We start from the raw sequence: 21,403 nt of genomic DNA, 5'->3' as shown, positions 1-21,403 counted from the left end.
ATGGACGGATGATTGTAGACTCTCAAATGAGGCATCGCTCCAGGGTATCCCTGCCAACTATGGACTACTATCGTCTTTCGGTTAACGTCAGTGATTCTACAGCTGATATTTTAAAATGACGAAACTTTTTGTTCTTTCAAACTTTGGTTGCCTCATGCGCCACATTGACCATACTCGCACGGCGATCATTTGGCCATTGTGCTCCTATGTCAGGGGTCTTCAAAGTTTTCGGGCCAAGGACCCCTTAGTTATGAGAGAGATGAAGCAGGGACCCCCACTACATATTGTATAAAAGTGTGATGCAGACTTTCATCGATAGAGATACATTCATAGACATGTTTCACTCTGTACTTGGTCTGCTCTTCTTTTTACCTCTACACCAAACCTATTTCCCGAAAATAGCCGATCTACAAGCTCTGAACACCTCGCAGCGCGAGGCGTTGTGAGCTTGTAGATATTTTTGGCTAAAGTTCTCCTCAGAATAGGGATGCGAGGGTTCAAGTTGTTAATTTAAAAGAATGATCCTATCACAAAGATTTGGTTCTTTCAAACTTTGGTTGCCTCATGCGCCATATTGACCATACTAGCACGGCGGTCATTTGGCCATTGTGCTCCTATGTCATACTTGGGGGGTGAGAATGACATACCTCCAGTGTCACATTGAGCCTCTCCTTGTGGCCACTGGCCCTCTCTTTGTCTTTCTTTTTCTTCTTCTTCTCCTTAAACACCTGGAGAGATAGGCAGTCTAACAGACAAACAGCACAGGGAGGGAGGGAGAGAGATTAAAGTAACAACATTGTTGACGTACTTTGGGGTGACAGAACGGGAGAAAGTGTCAGTTACTAGACATCCTGTTTTTAGTATTCTGTGTGCGCGCAGAATGTCCACAACAGCACAGCTGCCATAACAAATCCTGAAACAATGAACTGATACATGAGCACAGCTGAAGATAAACTCGAGGCACGCACCCATGCACGCACACGCACACACACACACACACACACACACACACACACACACACACACACACACACACACACACACACACACACACACACACACACACACACACAGCAAGTTGTACCACTGTTCTTTGTGCTTTTTTGAGCTTCATTTCACATCATCATGCACGTCCACCACACAATGCAATTAAAATATGACATATTAAACATATTTTCTGTTTCTGTCCACAACATTGTTGAGCTTGTGAAGAGCTCAACACCTACTGTATGCACAAAGCAAGTTAAAAGTTGGCCACATTTCAAGCTACGCCAAGCCTTGTGTCATGTTGAAGAAATAATCAGTGTCAAACGTCATTAACTCAAAACGCTAATCTGTTAGGAGTGTTGTGCAATATCCCCACGTGCTGACATGGATATGGGATATTTGCACGACGCGCCTCAGTGGCACATAGCCAGTGTCCAAATGACTTGTTGAAATGTGTTGAATAATTCCACAAAATCTGATGGGATAAATGAGAAATAATGCAGATGAATCAACTAAATGTTTAAAATGGTATTTGTCCTGTTATAAATGTGTGTCAGAGTTGATCTAGTTCTGTATGAAGCGGTGGTGGATATAAAAATAGAAGCGGTTTGCCACATACCGGCGACCGGAGAGGGTTTCCGTAGCACGACCCACCGACTCTTCCACTGTTCAGAAGTTTAGAAAACACAATAAATCACAAGGCATATCCAGTAGCTGCGAACACAGTGTGAGGTACTGTACATTACATAAGTTTAAGATGAACAACAATAACCAGAATTAACCTTTTTTCCATCTCTAAACTTGACTTGTCCCTCCACGACAACTGTATCCGTCATCTTCTGTCATGGTTCCGAGCAGCTGTGTGTGTGTGTGTGTGTGTGTGTGTGTGTGTGTGTGTGTGTGTGTGTGTGTGTGTGTGTGTGTGTGTGTGTGTGTGTGTGTGTGTGTGTGTGTGTCTCTTGCGCAGACACTTGTGCGCCGATACTGCCCGCCTGCCTGGTTGAGCTGTCCTCCCTGTGGGGCCACTTTGGAAATAGCTTTTGGAGGAGGCCACCCCCACCAGCAGAGACCCTCAGACCCCAGACTCTCCCAGAGAGAACCAGGCTGCTCTGAGGCAGGCCCCACAGACCAGCCAGGCCTCCACTCCACTCTCTGCCAAAGTTAGTGCAGTTGTCAGCCTGCGTCAAGTGGTGATTGTTTACATTGGAGGTAATTCGATTAAACGTGCATAACAGGCGTACCTTTCACTTAACTCACCGAGCTGGCACGCAGTCTGGTCTTAGACAGGGATCCAAGGCAGCTTACCTCTGATCCGAGAAGCCTTTAATGTGATTATCTATGGAATCCCAACTTAATCTGGGCCTGCCTTAAATTGTTAGTCAATAACAAAGCCAAAAGACACAATGTAAACTAAACATTAGTGCATTAGTAATACAATAATATTCAAGCTGTAGGCTATGTCTAAAGATTATCTATTACAGTATGAATAACTGCATAACTATAGACACAAAGGTATTGAAATTACTTTTTATTTTCTGTGGTAATTCATTAATTTAGTAAACGGTGCAGTGACAGTGTAGCGACCAAAAGAAAGAAAAGGTATAGTATAGATATGTAGATACCTTTCTAGAGATAGTATAGAACGGTATCAAAAAGGTATATGCAGTCTTGGGGAGTACCATAAGATACTTTAGCCTTCCTTCATCTGTATCAAAACATTGTATAGGACATAATAATGTGTTACTGAATACTGAATCGAACCTACTGTACATTATTATTGTTACACGTTTAGATAGATAAGTCACAGGAGTCCTATGAAGTGCGTTTTGCCTGATTTATGCTTGGTTGCGCGCAAAAATAGCAGATCTACAAGATCACAAGAGCTATTTTCGGTGCATGACACCGGCACACAGCTAAGTATAAATCAGGCTTTAGTATGATGCGAAAGTTCGGCCTGAGAGCAATCCGTTCCATCATATACCGTATACCCACATGAAACACTTCTAGCACTTCACCCATTTTCAACCCTATCTTCATATAATTGGTTCTTCTCACTAATGCTCATGATAAGAGCATCTACTCACTCTGGGCTCTATTTTCATTGTCTTAAGTACAGTACCAGCTCTTACAGTATGTCTTAACTTAAAGGATTGTCCATACCGTCTCCGACCACCAAAACTTTAGAAACTTTTCGAACCCTAATTTGGGGTAATGCTTTTCAGAAGATGCGAGTGATATCCTTTTGTAGTTGAACCGGACCTTTCTGACGAAAGAGTCGGTGGTCGGAGACAGTATGGACAGGCCTTTAAGGCATAAGTACTTAGGACAATCAAAATAGAGCCCTCTGTGTCTGGTGGGCTGTAGACAGTTCAGAAACCTGTCTACCATTGACATCATCGATGGACATTCCAAGGTAATAGAAACTACAGCTTTCTTTCTGGACGGTTAGCATGCTGACATAGAAGCCGTTCTTGCATTTAAAAAAACGTACTGAACTGTCCACAGGCCTCCACTGAGAATAGACAAATGGTGCCATCTTATAAGGAGCATTAGTGAGAACCAATTATATGAACATCTAGGTTGAAAATGGGTGTAGTCAGTGGTCCTTTACGTAGGCAGGAGGTGTCCTCTGTGGGTCCTTAATCTAAGGCAGCGTCGAACATTTCTAGATGACGGTTAGAGAATGTGAGGTCTCAAAGTGGGGTCCAGGGACTCTCAGAGTTCCTTGGGGGTGGGTCCTCAGTGAAGGCAATCAGCGGGTGCAGGATAACAACTCTGCCGAGACAGGTGCTTAGAAAGGGAGGTAAAGATTCTAAGACGACTGCTTTCAAACAAAGGTGGCCTTGCTCCGGTCAACTTGACCCTTGCCCAGCCTGCGCCCCTGCTGCTCCGCGCCCTGCCCGGCCCGTCCCTTGGCGGTGACCAGGGAGGAGGGCAGGTCCGACACCTGGTACACCGCCTGCCTCATCCTGCTGCCGCGGCAACGCAGTTCAGAGGCCACGCCCTCCCACTTCCTGTCCAGTTCCGAATCGCGAGACCCCCGCAGGGACCTCCCGCCAGCGTCCTCGGGGTCGTCGGAGGCGACGCCGATCTTGTCCAGGTCCAGGGCTTGGCCGCGGGCCACGCGGCTCACGCGGGAGGTAGGGGACTTTGACTTGCGCCGCGACTGCGGCGGGGCCCGCGGGGGCGGGGCGGGTGGCGGGGGGAGAGACGTGGGCTTGGAGGGCGGCAGTCTTCTGTTGGGCGTTCGGAAGCTGCCCCCTCCTCCCTCCCGCCCTCTCCTGTCTCTGCTGCCTCTACCTGGGAAACGAGAGGCCGCTTCAAGATGAAAAAAGGAGACAGAGACAATATTAAGACCTTCACCGCCACCGCAAAAAGGCCCTAGTGCAGGGTTCCCCAATAGGCGCCCCGCGGGCCATTTGCGGCCCGCGGGGCGCTACTATCTGGCCCACACCAACCCCAGTAATAATGGTGGTATAAGAGCAGCAACAACACTAGTATATCGTCATTGTCGGGTGGAAATCTTGTATCTCCAAATTTGTACGCTCTTTCCCAAATCATACAAGGCTGTCGCACGAAAGTAGTGAAAACAGTTTTCAGTTTTTTTCACTAGTTTAAATAATTTTTAAAATGATAAATGCAAAACGAACAGTTCTGGACATACAAGATTTTCACCCGACAACGACGATAATATCTGAACTGTCGCTGGAGTAGCGGGAACGCCGCCGTCGCCCCCTGCAATGTTGTGGCCCTCAGCTTGGTACTAGACATAATTCGGCCCATGGGGAAAACGAATTGGGGAACCCTGCCCTAGTGTGATGTTACACACACCTATATAGGAGCATCCTTCAGATGCACAAAACGCAAGCTAATGCACTGCATTTGCAGATGAAAACAACTGATGGATGTCTGTCTGACGAATGACTCATGTCCATTTACTGGAATTCATTATTGTTACTGGGAAGAGATCCTCGTCTCCTCCTGCTGTAACTGTGTGCGTGCGTGCGTGGATGCTTACGTGCGTGTGTGTGTGTGTGTGTGTGTGTGTGACTAATTTATACTTCATCGTATGACCACAACAGGTTTTTGAGCACAAAACTGTTCCTTTCGTCAAGCAAAACAGGCATATGATGAAGTTGGCTATAAATTGGATTAAGCGTATGTATTCCCATATTGTTTCCAATTTAGTCTGATATCACAGCTTCAGCCAACTTAACAGTTGGCACCAACTGTTCTGAGGTCACTGGCACATCAACAACTCACTGATTTGTGTTCAGGCACAGACAGTGAGGCACCACACACACACATTGACACACACACACACAACACACACGTGCACACATCCGCGCGTGCACACACAGACAGCTGGGTGGCAGCAGTAGACTAAGTGGATGTGACAGATATTCCCGTGCAGGCTGCTTTCCCGTGCAGGCTGCTGGGTATGACATCATGGGAAAGAGGCTTTCATGGTGCTGTGTGTTTGCATGTGTGTGTGTGTGTGTGTGGGGAGCGTACAGTACAGGGTGAGGTGGAGGATGACCCTGCTCCCGTTATTAATGTAGGCTGCCATCTACTGGATGAGTGAGACACAGGGTACAGTGAGAGACCAGAGAGACCAGAGAGAAATGGAAGAGAGAAATCCTAGGGATCGCCATAATACAGAATTAACCGAAAAATTGTACCATGCAACTATTCTGATCTCAGTGTTTTTGCCCTATACGTGGCCGTGTGTGTAGGTATGTATGTTTGTATGTGGGTGGGTCTGTCTGTATGTAGCCTCAAGCCTGTGGTGTAGTACCTTTTATGACCACACATGTTAAGGGAGGGGCGCTGTTTTTTTAGATAGATAGATAGATAGATAGATAGATAGATAGATAGATACCTTTATTATCCCAAGGGGGAAATTCAGTTGTCCAGAAGTAGCACAGCAGTATACAGTTATTTACAAAGTTACAGAGACGTAAGAAAAGATAGATAAGAGGGAAAAAAACAAAAAACTAAAACAAAGACAAGAGCAGTACAGTACCAATAAAGAGAAGGTGCATCAGTGGGGCTGTTAAGTATGACATCATTTTGTAGGCAGAGGAGAACTTCTGCCCCCAGTTTCCGTGAATCTTTTTACTATTTTTACTATTTACACATTTTTCTTCTCTTTGTTGTTGAAAGGAAAGTGTTAGAATTATACTTTAGTCGTTATTTTTGTCTCGGATCTGTTGAAATAGCGAGGGACAGAAAATGCTCTGGGGGCAGAGTTCTCCTCTGCCTACAAAATGATGTCACGGCTTAAAAGCCCCATAGAGGGGGCGAATAATATATAAGTATATATACATAAAGTGTCTTGCAAAAAGAGACCATAGCAGTCAATGCTAGTTAGTGCAAACAAGTATCTCACTGTCATTGTTAAACAAAGCAAAAATACTCAGAAACTACCAACACTAACAACCTAATAGTGCAGTGTCAAAAAATCAGTGCGAAAAAAGAAGAAACTAGGAAGCGTGTCACCGCAAGGCGCACATGAGCACTCTTCCTGGAAGGTCCTTAGAGGTCAAAGTCAATACAGCAATAGTTCCTTAGAGGTCAAAGTCAATACAGCAATGGTTCCGTAGGTCTAAGTTAGGAAGGGAGACCTTTTCAAGCGTCCGTTATGTGTCTCGTTGTACAGCTTAAGGGCAGCCGATACAAAAGATTTTCCTAATCTCTCACATCTCCGTACTGGGTAGGTAAAGCAGTCGTTTCCTCTCTTACTCCAGTAACTGGTGATCTCTAGATGGAGGGGGTGGGAGGAGTTCTCCAAGATGGAATCTAGCTTCTTCGCTTCTTCTATCTAGCTTCTTCTTCTTCTATCTAGCTTCTTCTTCTTCTTCTATCCATTCTCAAATGGATAATGTTTTCAGTCTAACCTGAATCAGGGAGATCTAAAAGACTTGGAAAATAAAAGACAGGGTTTCTCCCCCTCTTTTATGCTTCCATATAGTTTCATTACTTTAGTGATTTTCTCCACTATGCAGCTTTCAGTTGGTTCCTTCTCTGGCCAACAGATGGTGCCATTTGAACTTCTTAATTTTTATCCCACGATTTTGCAACCCCTTTTCACCCAGTGCCAATTGCCTATGTAATCCTGGGCTCTGCACTCCCTCTGCCGCGCCTGGGGAGACAACGGACTGACCTCATGCTTCCTTCAATGCATGAGTAGTCCAAGTTGTTTCTTTTCACCTGACAGGGGGGATTTCCCCGGGATGGACGTAGCGTGTGGAAGGAACACGCTATTCCAACCAGTTCCTTTCCCCTCCATCAAGCGCCCCGGCTGGCCAGGGGGAGGCATTATTGAGACCAGGATTATTGCATGTTTTTGTGAGGGTATCAACCCTAGGAGACACGGGGAGAACATGCAAACTCCACACAGAAAGGCCCTATCGCCTACCCCACCTAGGGTGTGGGGTGGGCGCTGATGACGTGGAGGAGAAACACGCCCCCAGCACCCACAGCGTCCCCCGGCGGGAATCGAACCCAGGACCTTCTAGCTGTGAGGCGAAGCGCTAACCACTGCACCAAATTAAAAGCTAAAGACCGTGATAAAAGAACATGTACAATTTCCTCAACATTGACCCATTAAAACCGGGAAAGCATCTGTGTCAGACAATAGAACCGTGTTACACAAAATATAATGCCTCAACTTTTAGTGCTTGTCAGGATGGGGGGTCCCCAGTTTGGGGGTCCCCAGTTAAAATATTATGTTGGGGGTCGCGGCCTGAAAAGGTTGAGGACCACTGAATTAAATGACTGCGACACTGAGACAGTGAGTAATGTTTCCCTCCATTACAAGAGCACTTAAACCCTATATACTTGGCTGACAGGCTCTCCCAGGGGTTAGTCTCACCAAGCCAGCCGATCAGAGATCTCTGCTTACTGATACGCCTGGGGAAATATAAATGCATTGAATGGGCTTTACTTGCTCGGACAGTCCAGAAAACCAGCCGTAAACAAACCTACAGCCACTGCATTGAAAGCCATCCAGTGGTTGAACTTGGAAGTATTCACATTTTTGTACTTAAAAATAGCAATACTAATCAATGTACTTGAGTAAAAGTGTAAAAGTATTGGCATCAAAATATATTTAAACACTAAAAGTAAAATGACTCATTATGCACAATGTCCCATTTTACAAGTTTCCAAATGTATATAATACTTTGAAAATATCTGATCTACAATAACATATCGCAAAGCATCAGTTATGAGCATGTAGATCAGATATTTTCAAATAGCCAAAGTGTGTGTGTGCGTGCGTGCGTGCGTGCGTGCGTGCGTGCGTGCGTGCGTGCGTGTGCGTGCGTGCGTGCGTGCGTGCGTGCGTGCTATATATATATATATATGCCTACAGTAGTGACTACTTACAATAAATGAACGTTAAGACCATCGAGTCATTCATGAAGTGCCCAGGTAGTTTTTTGATACAGTTTGTCCTTGTTGAGCACCGACGGGTCCTTCTGCCAAATGTTGGCTGAAGCCTCCTTACCTTTAAACTAAAGTACAATATTTGCCTCTGAGATGGAGTAGAAGTAAAATAATTGACAACTGGAAAATACTCCAGTAAAGTGAAAATAACTCAAAATTGTACATGTACTTAGTTACTTTCCACCACTGATACCATCCAATATGAAGGAACACCCATTCCCTCTTTTCCTAATAGAGAATGTCTTTTCAGGTAAACTTTTGGAAAATCCCACAAAAACGAATACAGTACAGCCGGAACCAATCGTATCTAGGGCAGCAGTGGTGGCTCAGGGGTAGAGTGAGCTTAGCAACCGGAAAGTTCCCAGTTCGATCCCAGGGTCCCCCAGAGATAGTCGAAGTGTCCTTGAGCAAGACGCTGAACCCCTAATTGCTTCCGATGAGCAGGTTGGTGCCTTGCATGGTTTCCTCTGCCATCGGTAATGCATGTAACGCCCAATCTCTGTAGAGCTATTGCACCATTTATCTGTGAGTTAAATTAACTGTTTACAGCGTACAGAATATAGTGCGAGGCAACAGCCAGCGTTTGTGCCCATGTACTGTAGTGTATGTGTACTGTATGTGCTTTAGTGTGCATGTGTACTGTATATACTGTACAGCAGTGGTGTAAAGTAAGGGGCGTGGCATGGAGATTTTGACATATTGAGGGGCATGTCATATATTGGCATATTAATGAGGGCATATTTGACAGGCGTGGCATAGATCCTGGCATTATAAATGAGGGTACAGATAGGACCAAGTTTGAGATCCCATAAAGTTCATTTAGGAAAATGTTATGGGTGTGGGAAAACTTATTTTTATGGATTCGTTTTTTTTTTGCCATTACGCCTCAATAAAACGTACAAACTCTTGTCAGCAATTGTCGGAGAATTTAAAGGAGCTATAGTCAACTTTTTCTTGAAAAACGGATGCTAAAATAAAAATAATGTTTCGAAAATATTTTATAAAAAAATAAGCTTCATATATGTGTTTCAATTAAAAAATGACCACAAAAAGCGGAAAAATAAAGATAAAATAATCATTTTGGCCCTTTGTTTACATTTTTCGGACCCTGTAAATGTAAACAAAGGACCAAAATGATTATGTTATCATTATTTTTCCGCTTTTTGTGGTCATTTTTTTATTGAAACACATATATGAAGCTTATTTTTTTATAAAATATTTTCGAAACATTATTTTTATTTTAGCATCCGTTTTTCAAGAAAAAGTTGACTATAGCTCCTTTAACCACACTTTGGATGTGTGAACCATGCAACTTGCATACATTTTATACATACGAAACGCGACATTCTGCGAGTAGCCTATTTTAACTTTTGGTTCTTTATGCATCATTTTTGATGCCATTACTTTTGTACTTTTACTCAAGTAAGTTTTGATTACCAGACTTTTACTTGTAAGTAACAGTGTTTCTGCATTGCCGTATTGATACTTTTACTTAAGTTAAAGAAAAGTACTTTTCCCACCACTGCTGTACAGTATGTGGTAGTGTGTTTGTGTACAGTAGTATGTGTGTTAGTGTACATGAGTGTATTCAGCAGATGTGTGTTAGTAGGACAGAGACAGAGCTGTTCACTGAGCCATGAACAGTTCCATCATGAATTTCACCACTCACATTCCCTGCTGCTACACCATAGTAAAAAGTTGCTGCACCATGCTGTAAGTGTAAAATCAGAGTGCACAAATGTATCCAAATCGATAAACAGAGTGCACCCAAAATCAGACTAGTGTTCTCTCCCTCTCTCTGACATTGAACATACAATCTGAAGTTATTGCCATGTTGTCATATCATTCATGAGGGAGATGACATCACAGACACGAACATTGAATGACAATTTATCCTATAGAAAACAACCACTTTATAGAATCATGTGATTACATTTAATACACACACATATAGTACCATATGAATGTGTTTGTTTGTTTGTGTGTGCTGTAAGGAAAAGATGGACATGAGCTATGCTGAACGGTGTGTGTGTGTGTGTGTGTGTGTGTGTGTGTGTGTGTGTGTGTGTGTGTGTGTGTAGAAACAGAGCGTTCTTGTGTTTTTGGGCTACCAATAAGCCCAGCATGACAGCTTGCCTAACTAGGCGTTGCACAGAGGGGAGACCATGCATAGCTAATGGCCCAGTCCCCTCAAAGCCTTTCTACTCCCAGACAAAAGACTGGTTCTGCATATGGGCACGCACGCACGCACGCACGCACACACACACACACACACGCGAGAGAGAGAATCAAAAGGGTTGACGGGGAAGTCCAGCAAGAGGAATATCAAGTGAGCGACCTAGCATATGCGGCAGAAAAATTCAATATGAAAAACAAACTACGGTAGAACAAAAACAAAACAAAACGTTTGGGCAAAAACTAATTCTGGTCTAGGATCGATACTAGAATCAGCTTGAAGATTTTTTATGCCATTGAGTTATATAGGCATTTACTGTAAAGGGGCAATAGACAACATTCAGCCACTAGATGTCGCACTTTTACAACACCTGTTGCACAAGGTTCGCAATATCCATCTTTAGACCCCTTACCTTACCAGACCACCTCCCACTGATATCATGCAGGCCTGTGCACGCACGTAGGCAGGTTTCTAAAGAACCCGACGGCTCATAAAACGGAGTGCAGAGGAAGGCTTAGGATGTTTACTGTAACTTTCAATACACTCCATCTTGGGTTGTGTTGTGTGTGGAAGTGTTGTGTGTGGAAGTGATTCCCAAAGCAGTTGACCTCAACACACTGCCTCAAAAGGGAGCGCTCATCTGAACACGACTGCTCACCCAGTGGCCACTCACTCATGAGCCTTAGTCCAGTCATTCTATGGATAATAAGGGGTTAACCTAGGACAAATTGCAACAGAAACTCTTAGAAAAGATTTGAAAAAGCTGCTGAAAGTTTGGGTCCTATAGACCGGTTTCTTGTTTACAAACATTGAGACTAAATGCACAGCTGAATGTATCATGTAATCAATTCCCACCAATCCCCAAACCTGTTGTTTTGGGGAGCGCTGCATGGTTTCTATTTATTGGCTAATTTTGGTACCGACCCATCAGTGTGACGTGGACCAGAAACCTGTCGATTAACTTTACAGGAAAGAAATACAAAGGAAAATCTGCTTTAAGTAGCAAGTGAGGGGTCAAACTAGGGGTATTTATGACTCTGCAAGCATTTGTTTTGCACAAAAAACTTTCCTTGGGCCCCCACAAAACTGTTGAAAAGTGATGACTCATCACTAAACCTAAAGTTTTGTGGGTCCGTTTTTAGCAGAATTAATGTTTTTCGTGCAAAACAAATGCTTGCAATGGATTCAGAATCATGAAAACCCCCAGGTTTGACCCCCCACAAGTTACGCAAACTCGCAAAGCAGATTTATTTTCTTGTATTTCTTTCCGGTATAGTACATTTTTACCCAAACTTTCAGCAGCTTTGTCAATGTTCCACCTCTGGGATGTCTTAGGACTTTTGATATGTTGTTACCAACATATTTATGAAACAATTTTTTTTTGAAAGAGTTTGTCGCAATTTGTCCTAGGTTAGTGGTTCTCGAAGTGGATTTCAGGGACTCTCTAGGTTCCTTTATGGGGGTCTAAATTGACCCAAACAGGACTGTACAAATGGAACCAAGTCAAAGTTAAGGGGAGACCTTCAAATTTCTAAGTTTGAGAACCACTGTCCTAAGTTAACCCCTTTATTATCCTTAGAATGCCTGGACTGGACTATCTGCACAGGATGCTCATCAGCCTCACTCTGCACAGGATGTGGAGTAGGTATGTTTGGAATGCGGAGGAATCTGCGGAACCGGATCCAACAGTGAGGAACCGGAATCGGTTCCATCACATTTGGAAACGTTTCTGGAACTGGGTTTTATCACTTGTCACACTGACGGAGCTGGCATGTGGACTTCACGTCAGATAATACCGGTGATTCTCCAAGTTTTTAATTTTAACTTAGCAGTGGTGGCTGAGTGGTTAGTGTCCACACCTAGGACTCCGGAGGCCCCAGAGGTCGCAGGTACGATTCCCCGCTCCAGCTACCACTGCTCCCCTTCCCCCTTGCGCTCCTTGTGGGCATCACTGGGTTGAGTTCAGCTGGGTTAAAGCTGATAAAAAAAGCAGCTGGGTTGGGCTGCGATATCTGAATTTCCCCCGCGGGAGGAGTAGGTATTCATTATCATTATCATTAATTTCAAGGACCACCATGACATGAAAGTGTACTAATGGAACCAAGTGAACTCGTATGGGTCCATTTGGTTCCATTTGTACACACTCAGACCTGTTAGGGTCCATTTGGAACCCCCTATAGGAATCGTTAATTGGACCATTAAGAGGGAATCGTTATGGAACCGGAATCGTTAAAATTCTAAAAGGATCCTAATGTCGAGCGAACCAAGATGAGTGTTCCTCAAAACAGGGTTGGGACACTGCTGGGAATCACAAGCAACCCGCATGTGCGGTCTCAATGTTTATGCATGTGGTTACATTAGTAACAAATGGATAAATGCAGTATGAGGATTTTACTGTGTATATCCTGTTCATAACAGTGGGTATACGCTTGTACAGACAGTTTCAAATCTAGTAAATATGATATGAACATGACAGAATCATCATCAGAGTCATGTTCATATCATATTTAGATTTTGGATAAGGTGTAAAACACCATATCGTCGTTGTCGGGTGGAAACCTTGTATGTCCAAAACCGTTTGTTTTGTATTCATCTAAAAAATGTACAAAACTAGTGAAAACAGCAGATCTACAAGCATACAACGACTCGCATCGCGAGGCGTTGTGTGCTTGTAGATCGTCTTTTTTCACTAGTTTTGTGCGACGGTCTTGTATGATGAAGCAGGGCTTTGCTTTACCAAAAGACGTACACATTTGAAACTTGGAGATACGAGGTTTCTGCCCGACAGTGACGATATCCAAGTACTAACCGATCCTACAGAAGTTCAACACCACTCAACTGCATAACAAATGAAGTGAATGAAGAAAAATGACAGAGGAAATTCTAGAATGACAAACAGAGGAGGCTGTTCACATGAGGCTCTACAGAGTGTTTTACACCTCTAGAACATTTATTAGATCTATTTACAGATAGTACAGTCCATCTTTAACTGGACAGAATATATGGCAACTCTCAAAAGTGTAGAAACATTGCGACTGAGATGCAATTCAACAATGGCTACAGTAAAACGGTGCAATCCAAAATAAGTTGACTATATACAAATTAATACTTTTCATCGAAACAGTATAATAAAAAAAAAGAACAGTTGTGGGATAAATTAATGTTTTCTTTGTAATATATTACACAACAAAATTACATTTTGAATTGTTAGTCCGGTTCTCCTTGTCATGGCATTGTAAGGATGAGCAGTTCGAAGCATTGTTGAATTGCTAAAGACTGAAACATAACAGAGCCATCAGAAGAGACAGAGCGGCCTGATGAGAAGAATAAAGGTTAGAATGTGAAACCAGAAAGAAATTGGGCCCCTTCCTTAATTCCTTCACAGGTGTTATCAATGATACTGATTAAGGCTGGGAGTGTACAAATGGTTCCATTTGGTTCCGTTTGTACACTCTCAGAGTTATGATGGTCCTTGAAATTAAGATGTTTGAGAACCACTATGCTACACTAACCAGAACAGAGCCTTCGTTAGTATCATTGTTAAGACCTGTGAAGGAAGTAAGAAAGAGGCCCAATTTCTTTCCAACATGGTTGCTGCGCATATAGAGCCTATTAACAGTGCTGCAGTAAGGCTAAGGAGATTTCTCCATTGAGACAGAACTGACAAGGAGGACGTCTCAGATGAATGGCACCATACCAGGGGTGGGGGGGGGGGGTCTGCTATTTTTGAAAAGTCGTGAAAATGTGTGCAGATTTAAGCAAACATTTGTCAACTCAAATTTTGCTTCTGGGGGATCCCTGGAACTAAATATTTTGAGATGGGGGTCCGTGGCCAAATACATATCATTTTGGGGGTCCTTCACATGAAAACGTGTGAGCACCACTGACAAAAAAGAAAAAAAAAGCAGATCTACAAGCTTGCTTGTGAGCTTGTATATCTGCTATTTTTCAATAGTTAAAGCACAAAATAATGCGTAATAATACGTTCCTGGTCTAAATGGGTTAAACCCCCTTCCCCTATGAATAACATTCATGTGGGGCACGCATCCTGAATCCTTGTACCCAGGGCCCAGAATTTGGTGCGACACCCTGGCAGCTGGCACCAGACCAAGCCCTGTTGTGTTGTGTGCAGAAAGGTGCAAAAAAAGAGTCAAACAAATGTGGAGGGATGGACCAACATAGGCCTTGGCGATGGGGATAATTGAATCCACTATCAACGATCGTTGGCATGATAGTGTATGTGATAAATTGTCCAAGAATGTAGGGGAAATAATTGATGCAAAGCTAATTAATTCATCGTTGCAGCATCCTATCTCAATTTGTTCACGGCAGTGTTCCTTCTGCTGCTTGGCTGAGCAGACAAGTTGAAAAACTAAAATATAATTTCAGGATGGGCAAAAAAAAAAGCTCAGAAACTATTTTTGTGTAATAAAAAAAAATTGTGTTGTCTGTCAGCATGCAGTGTGTGAGTGAATCACATATTACACACTTAACACAGATGAATCTGTCACACTGAGGCGAGTGTCCAGTGATCAAAAGTGAACCTCTTCTGAAGCCTGCCTTAAACAAAATGCTTTATATTAAAGAAGCTGTGAATAGTAAATGTCGCTTTTCTTTTTGTGTGCTTGTCTAAACTGTGCACGCGTGTGCTGTGTGTGTGTGTGTGTGTGTGTGTGTGTGTGTGTGTGTGTGTGTGTGTGTGTGTGTGCGTGCGTGTGTGCGTACGCAATATACACGTGATATACATTTTTATAAATGTCGCCAAGCCCACACCAATGTGTCAGTCTGTGCAGAAAGGTCTGCAGTGTGTGTGTGGAGACATTGTGCATGTCCATACATGTGTGGATTTATGCGAGTGATTGCGAGCGCATGCACTGTATTTCTGTTTTAAACGCTGATATGAAAAATGCCTGAAGCTAGAACACAATAGTGAATACACAAAGTTCTGCCCTCAGGTGATTGAAGGGCAGATACGTGCGTGTGCGGTGTGTGTGTGCGTGTGTTGTGTGAGAGCGCCAGAGGCAGCTTGGAAACATGGGTCACTTGGTTCAAAATCTGTAGCAAGCTAAAATTATACCTTTTACACCCCTAAGCAGAATCCACTTAAAAGCACTCTAATGTGGCTTTAGAACCCAAGGTGAAATTCCATGACGTTTTAGGTTTGGAAAAGCTTGTGACTGTTGTCTGTAGCACAGAACAGGGCTGAGTTCAAAGAACAAGACAAAAAATAATAAGGGGAGGGGGGGATCAAATATAGGTAATGTACAAAGGAAACTATTTTTTATAATTGACTAAAGTGCATTTTTAGGTTCTGTACACTAGGGACAAAGGAGGGAGTTTTAACTGATCTTCAGAAACTCACCAGCTAGTTTTGAGCTTGTCTGAAGGAAAATAAAAACACACAAATCCACAGCAAGTTCACTTCAGAGTTCACACAGAAACAGACCACACCAGGAAGGGTGCGAAATATTCAGTTTTAGTTTAACTAACACTGAGGATTTCACTGCAAGTTCGGTTCAAGCATTCTTTGAATGCATCCTTTCCCTCCTGCCTTTGTGTCATATATCTTAACAAGCTAACACTTTACGCCTGTTTCCCAGTTAGTCTCTATAAGACATGTGCCTATTAGAAATGTGGCTGTGCCAAGTGTTGGACAAACCTTTGTTAGTCTGATGAGCTCCACTGGAAAACATAGCCAGCATTTGTTGAGAGTGATACCTAATACTCTAATGTGATCGCCAGTATAAAACTGGAATTCTGATTTCGGTTGAAATGCAAACAGGTTATGCTAAAGAGAGCAAGATGCAGTCTGGGAGCAGCCGAACAGGAACACAGACCAGGGTCTGTCCTGAGCCCTCAGGGAAAAGGGGACTTCACACTGACTTTTGCCCAATTTAGTGGGTTTCCCATCGCCTCTTTTCTACCCACGAGTTACTCAGGGAGAAGAGCATGATAAGAGTTTGGCCACGTGGTTTGCAGGAGGGAAAGGTGATGGAAGTTCAGAGTTCACACAGGGGAAGTACCTGAGTTGGGCCAGCCGTGGCATGCTTGCTGTTGCTGGGGTTTGGACGGAAGGGGCGAGGGAGTGACATAGGTGAGGCTGGGGCTGTTAATGTCTCCCTCTCCCACCACAGTCAGATCAGACAGGGTGTCCTCCTGCAGCATCCTGTCCGAGTCCTGGGAAAGGCCACGCCGGGACGGGTCGATGGGGGAAAGAGTGCCGGGGAACGGGGGAGGGGGCCTGGCTCTCCTGCACCCTCCCCCCCCACCGCTGCCCAGCGAAGAGTCCAAGCTCTGCGATAGGTGGCCGGCGCTGAGCGAGTGGGAGTGGCTTCCCGCTCCCCGGTCGTGGTCGTTTTCCCGGCCGTCGCCCCGGCGACCGTTGCTTGGGAAGCCGCCGTTGCCAGCCTTGCAGGAGGTGGGGGTGGAGGACGTGGGGTCGGGGTCGTAGGGAGAAGGACCGCCATGGTTTGTTGCCACTGGCGGCATCAGGCGCAGGAATTCTGGGAGCTGTAAATCGCTCTTGTTTAGCAAACCTCGCTGGTCGTCTGCTCGGTTGCTCTGAGCTTTGGATATGAGGTTGAAGAACTCTGCGGAAGAACATGCATACATACGCACGCACGCACACAAATATACGCACACATAAACAGCATTTGCACAAGTGCAAAATGCATACAAGCACGCACACACATGAACAAATGAATAATGGCAAAAACAAATCTGAACGCTACAATTCTACGTCAGAGCATGCAGAAGAATTTGTTGTGCATAAATCAGTTAGGACAAATCAAAGCTACATTCAGTGTGAGAAGTGGGTGATTTGTGCTACATGTAGCTAGCTAGCACTGAAAGCATTGGTGCTGCTTCTGCAGTACTGCAGACAGGCAAAAAGGGTTAGTGTGGCCACAGAGCGGCCCAGCTACAGGACTACAGGAAGAAGAGATCACACAAGAGAAAAGAGAGGGAAGGCGTTTGTTCTTTACCTTCAGCTTCGTCTATATTAATCTTTTTCTGCTTTCTCTTTTCCGGTGCCTTATGGAGAGAGACAGAATGGTTGGGTAAGGGCTGAGCGCTCCTGTCTGGGCCCGAGCCAGCCTTGCCGTTCTCCCCACGGGGGTGAGCCGAGCCGGCTTTCTCGGATGGCCTGTCCTGAAGGCCACAAGGAGAGCGGAGCGGGACGTTAAGAGCCTGGCAGTCAAGGCTCACCAGGTTCTTGGTATGGGGACAAGTTATGACGATGCATTTTATGACAATGCTTGGCTGGGTCTCTTTGTCAGAATTATGTATTATTTCCTAGTTTTTTTTTTTCTAGTTTTCCTAGATGCTGGAGGTACTGTAATTCTCATAAAATGTTTTAAAAAATATGAATAGCATTCCTTAACTCACTCACTACCAATGACGAGATATGACGAGCTATTTTAAAAAGCCTTCTGTACCAACGACGAGATATGAGATTTCTTGATTGCATTTAATCCAACATTACGCCACCGTTTATCTGCTCAAAAAGTAGCGATTCTTGTTTTGACCAGAAACGGTTAATAAACGGATATGACGAAAAATAACCGGGATATGACGAGCAGTTTGGTTAAATATTCCGTAGTAGTAAATGAGCAAGGACTACCTTTCTTTTTGATGTTGTGAAGGACAAACTAAGTCTAGAACTCGAAAGAGGTCTCCGCCAGGTCAGGTAGGTTATTGTGGGCCAGAAATGTTCGGAATTCGCCAATCAGGATGGAATATGAAAAATCTGAAATGTCCTGATCACATAAGAGATAAAGAGCTATAAACTTCTTTGCCTTTTTTTACCAATTTGAAAAACATTGTAAAATACTTAAAATAGCCGATCTATGTTGACACGTTGTGAGCTTGTAGTCGTCTATTTGAAATAAAAAAACGAAAATAGAAAATAGAGCCCAATGTGTGATATGATTTTGTTTAGCAAATGGCCTCCTAGTGGCGCTATAACAGGCAGATGTGAAAATCTAGGGGCAGAGGTTCTGCTCTAGCATCCAGGGAGGGTGTGCGTCCGGTTTCGCCCAGTTTCGATCGGGCCAATGGTGCCAGAGATTAGCTGTTCACAGGTGGACGGACGGATGGACGGACAGACAGGGTGCAAAACATAGTCTCGGCCGCACCTTTGGCCTGGCGGAGAAAACAATGACGATGGGTTCAACCGTTCAAGTGAACGATAGTGAAACATACTGGCTGGATTTTACTCATCCAATCAAAAGAGATCAAAGAAATGTCAATTCCACTGAAATATATCACAACTAACATTCGTTTTTTAGATAAAACACACTAAAATCCTCAGTGTCAATGTATCCCTTTGTAACTAAATGTAACCAAATGGACCAGTAAGTGTCCATTTAGTTACACTTCTGCGCTCTCAGAGTTAAATTAACACTGATGACTTTATGCTAAGTGTAGACATAAAGGGAATAATTAAATGTTCAGACAATGAAAACATCCACCAATGAAGGTTGACAGCAACAGCAAGCTGTCCCTGATAAAGCCTATAATTCTACTGCACCGAGTATGAATTTGGCTGAAAGACCGACACCACAACACCACAGACGACCACGTCACCTCTGACCACACTATAACCCCCCAAAGTGGGAAATTACACCATTTTAGGCAAATCCGTTTAGGCTCGACAAAGATGTCAAAGCCTTTACAGATGGTTGTTAGGCCTAGAATTATTGAATGCTTTAACCCGCGAAAAATAGCAGATATACAAGCTCACAGCGCGGCACCGAGTGCCGCGCTGCGAGCTTGTAGATCTGCTATTTTTGAAAAAGTTGTGAAAATGTGTGCAAATCTCTGAATACATGTATTTTCAAAGCGAACGTTTGTAACTCAGATTTTGCTTCTGGGTGGTCCCTGGAACTGAATATTTTGAGATGCGGGTCCGTGGCCAAATAAATATCATTTTGGGGGTCCTTCACATGAAAAGGTTTGAGAACCACTGACATAGTAGTCTCTCAAGAACAGACTAACTGAGCTCCAGTTAAGTGAAAAGGACCTTTTCTTTGACTATGACTAGCCAGATTGCTGACATAGAAACATAGATCTTTCAAAAAGTCTTAGAAGGATTCAAATTATCAAGATTTTTCAATAGTTAAAGCATAAAATAATGATACACAATAATGTGTACCCGTTCTAAATGGGTTAAGAACCCCACTGATAAGGAATCAGATTCCCACAGCATTCCAAAGGTCTACCACCACCAGACTTCCATTTTATCCAGATACACAAAGGTCCAGCAAAGGCTCTCCCTAGCTGGGCATGTACCCCCGGCAGGGTTGTTAGGGAGGAAAAAACCAAGAAACCAGAGAGGAAAGTTAACATTGCTCTCAGCCACAGGCAGGTCACAGTAACAGAACATTAGGAACACTTGGGAGAGTGTGACGGGACTGTTGGCCAGCGTTGGCGTCGCACACATACGCAATCACACAAAGTCCAGTCCCGCCCCGAGACATTCATCATACAGTACATGGGGTGCACAGTGTTTTAACACACGGTAAAGAGATATTGGGTGACCGAAGGCAAGGCAAAAGAGACACTTAGTAGTAGCGTGACATCATCCACCAGCAAGTACAAACATTGGGTGAGTGGTGGAACATTCCAGAGTCATGACAAACAAGGAAGTGCAGTGCAAAAGTGGGTTCAGGTCTTACTGTTGCTGATTGGCTCCTGCTGGTAGAGGCGGGGTTATGACTCTTGGGCGGGGTGACTTTCTGTTTGTCTGTTGGAGGAAGCACGGGGAAATGCATCGGATGACGCACTGATGACGCCTGATCAATGTTATTGCTAAGAATCATTGACGACACAGCAATGTCCCCGGAAGTTACGAAATGTGATTTACAGTTTGAAAATCAGGTGTTTTCATCATACTGTATATAATTCAAGGTTCAAGGTTGTACTTTATTGTTATGTCTTTTGTACAGGTACATAAGAGTAACACTTGTTTTGTTTGCTTCAGACAATGCAGTGGTAAATCTAAAATAACAGCAAACCACATCTAAAATAATAATAGTCTAAAAGGGGTAATAATAATAATAAGACGTAGAAAGATGAGAAAGAAAAGAGTGCAAAAGGCAAAGAGCAACGAGAAAAGAATGGAGCATCCTCAAAAGTACATGTGCATAAAGTTTGGCATATTCTATACGCCAACAGCATATGTTTCCAGTAGTTGCTACTGTACTGTACTTAACTTTTTTTAAAACATCTTCACAGTATGTTCTATGTGCAACAGGTTAGTGTATTCACAGTATACATTTATGTACAGTAGGTGAAATTCAACTTCACAGTATCGCTTTATGTGAAGTACAATAGGTTGGGGTAGGAGGGGACGAGGGGGAGCTAGCGATTAATTATCAGCCACAATTGAAATAAGTAGTGTTATTTTTTTTTGTGTGTGTGTGTGTCTGTCTTACCTTTTCCAGAAATATGGTCTGCTATGTCTAATACTACTCTGAGCCCATCCAGGTTTGATATAGGAAGACCCAGATCTAGTGGTTCCGACTCTCCACTCTGCAACACACACACACACACACACACACACACACACACACACACACACACACACACACACACACACACACACACACACACACACACACACACACACACACACACACACACACACACACACACACACACACACCTCATTATTAGGATAATTACAACTACAGTAAGCCCCTTTCCCATTGGCAAAGACACACCAACACCCACCAACATCTGGCTTTTGCCTTTAGTGAGAAAGGTTACAATCAGCATTCATTGCCG

At 43.7% G+C, this 21,403-nt stretch overlaps 2 protein-coding genes across 2 annotated transcripts in view; both read right to left on the bottom strand.

Annotated features, from left to right (window-relative positions):
- dok7b (docking protein 7b) overlaps positions 1 to 1,823 on the bottom strand; it is a gene marked incomplete at both ends in the record, with an annotated part of 41,099 nt that extends 39,276 nt beyond the window's left edge. Inside the window, 3 exons of the mRNA XM_080722555.1 lie at positions 648 to 745; positions 1,607 to 1,652; positions 1,770 to 1,823. Of these exons, the coding sequence (XP_080578681.1) occupies positions 648 to 745; positions 1,607 to 1,652; positions 1,770 to 1,823 (198 nt within the window). The remainder of the gene's footprint in view (positions 1 to 647; positions 746 to 1,606; positions 1,653 to 1,769) is intronic.
- Positions 1,824 to 15,400: 13,577 nt separating this feature from the next.
- The window catches only part of rgs12b (regulator of G protein signaling 12b), a gene marked incomplete at its 5' end in the record, with an annotated part of 63,571 nt that continues 57,568 nt past the window's right edge, over positions 15,401 to 21,403 (bottom strand). Inside the window, 4 exons of the mRNA XM_080722554.1 lie at positions 15,401 to 17,205; positions 17,599 to 17,764; positions 20,293 to 20,360; positions 21,052 to 21,148. Coding sequence (XP_080578680.1) covers positions 16,622 to 17,205; positions 17,599 to 17,764; positions 20,293 to 20,360; positions 21,052 to 21,148 — 915 coding nt within the window. The 3' untranslated portion in view covers positions 15,401 to 16,621. The remainder of the gene's footprint in view (positions 17,206 to 17,598; positions 17,765 to 20,292; positions 20,361 to 21,051; positions 21,149 to 21,403) is intronic.

This window comes from Nannobrachium achirus (genome assembly GCF_963921795.1).
Source record: "Nannobrachium achirus genome assembly, chromosome: 3".
NCBI lineage: Eukaryota > Metazoa > Chordata > Actinopteri > Myctophiformes > Myctophidae > Nannobrachium > Nannobrachium achirus.
This window is presented reverse-complemented; position numbering and strand designations above follow the sequence as displayed.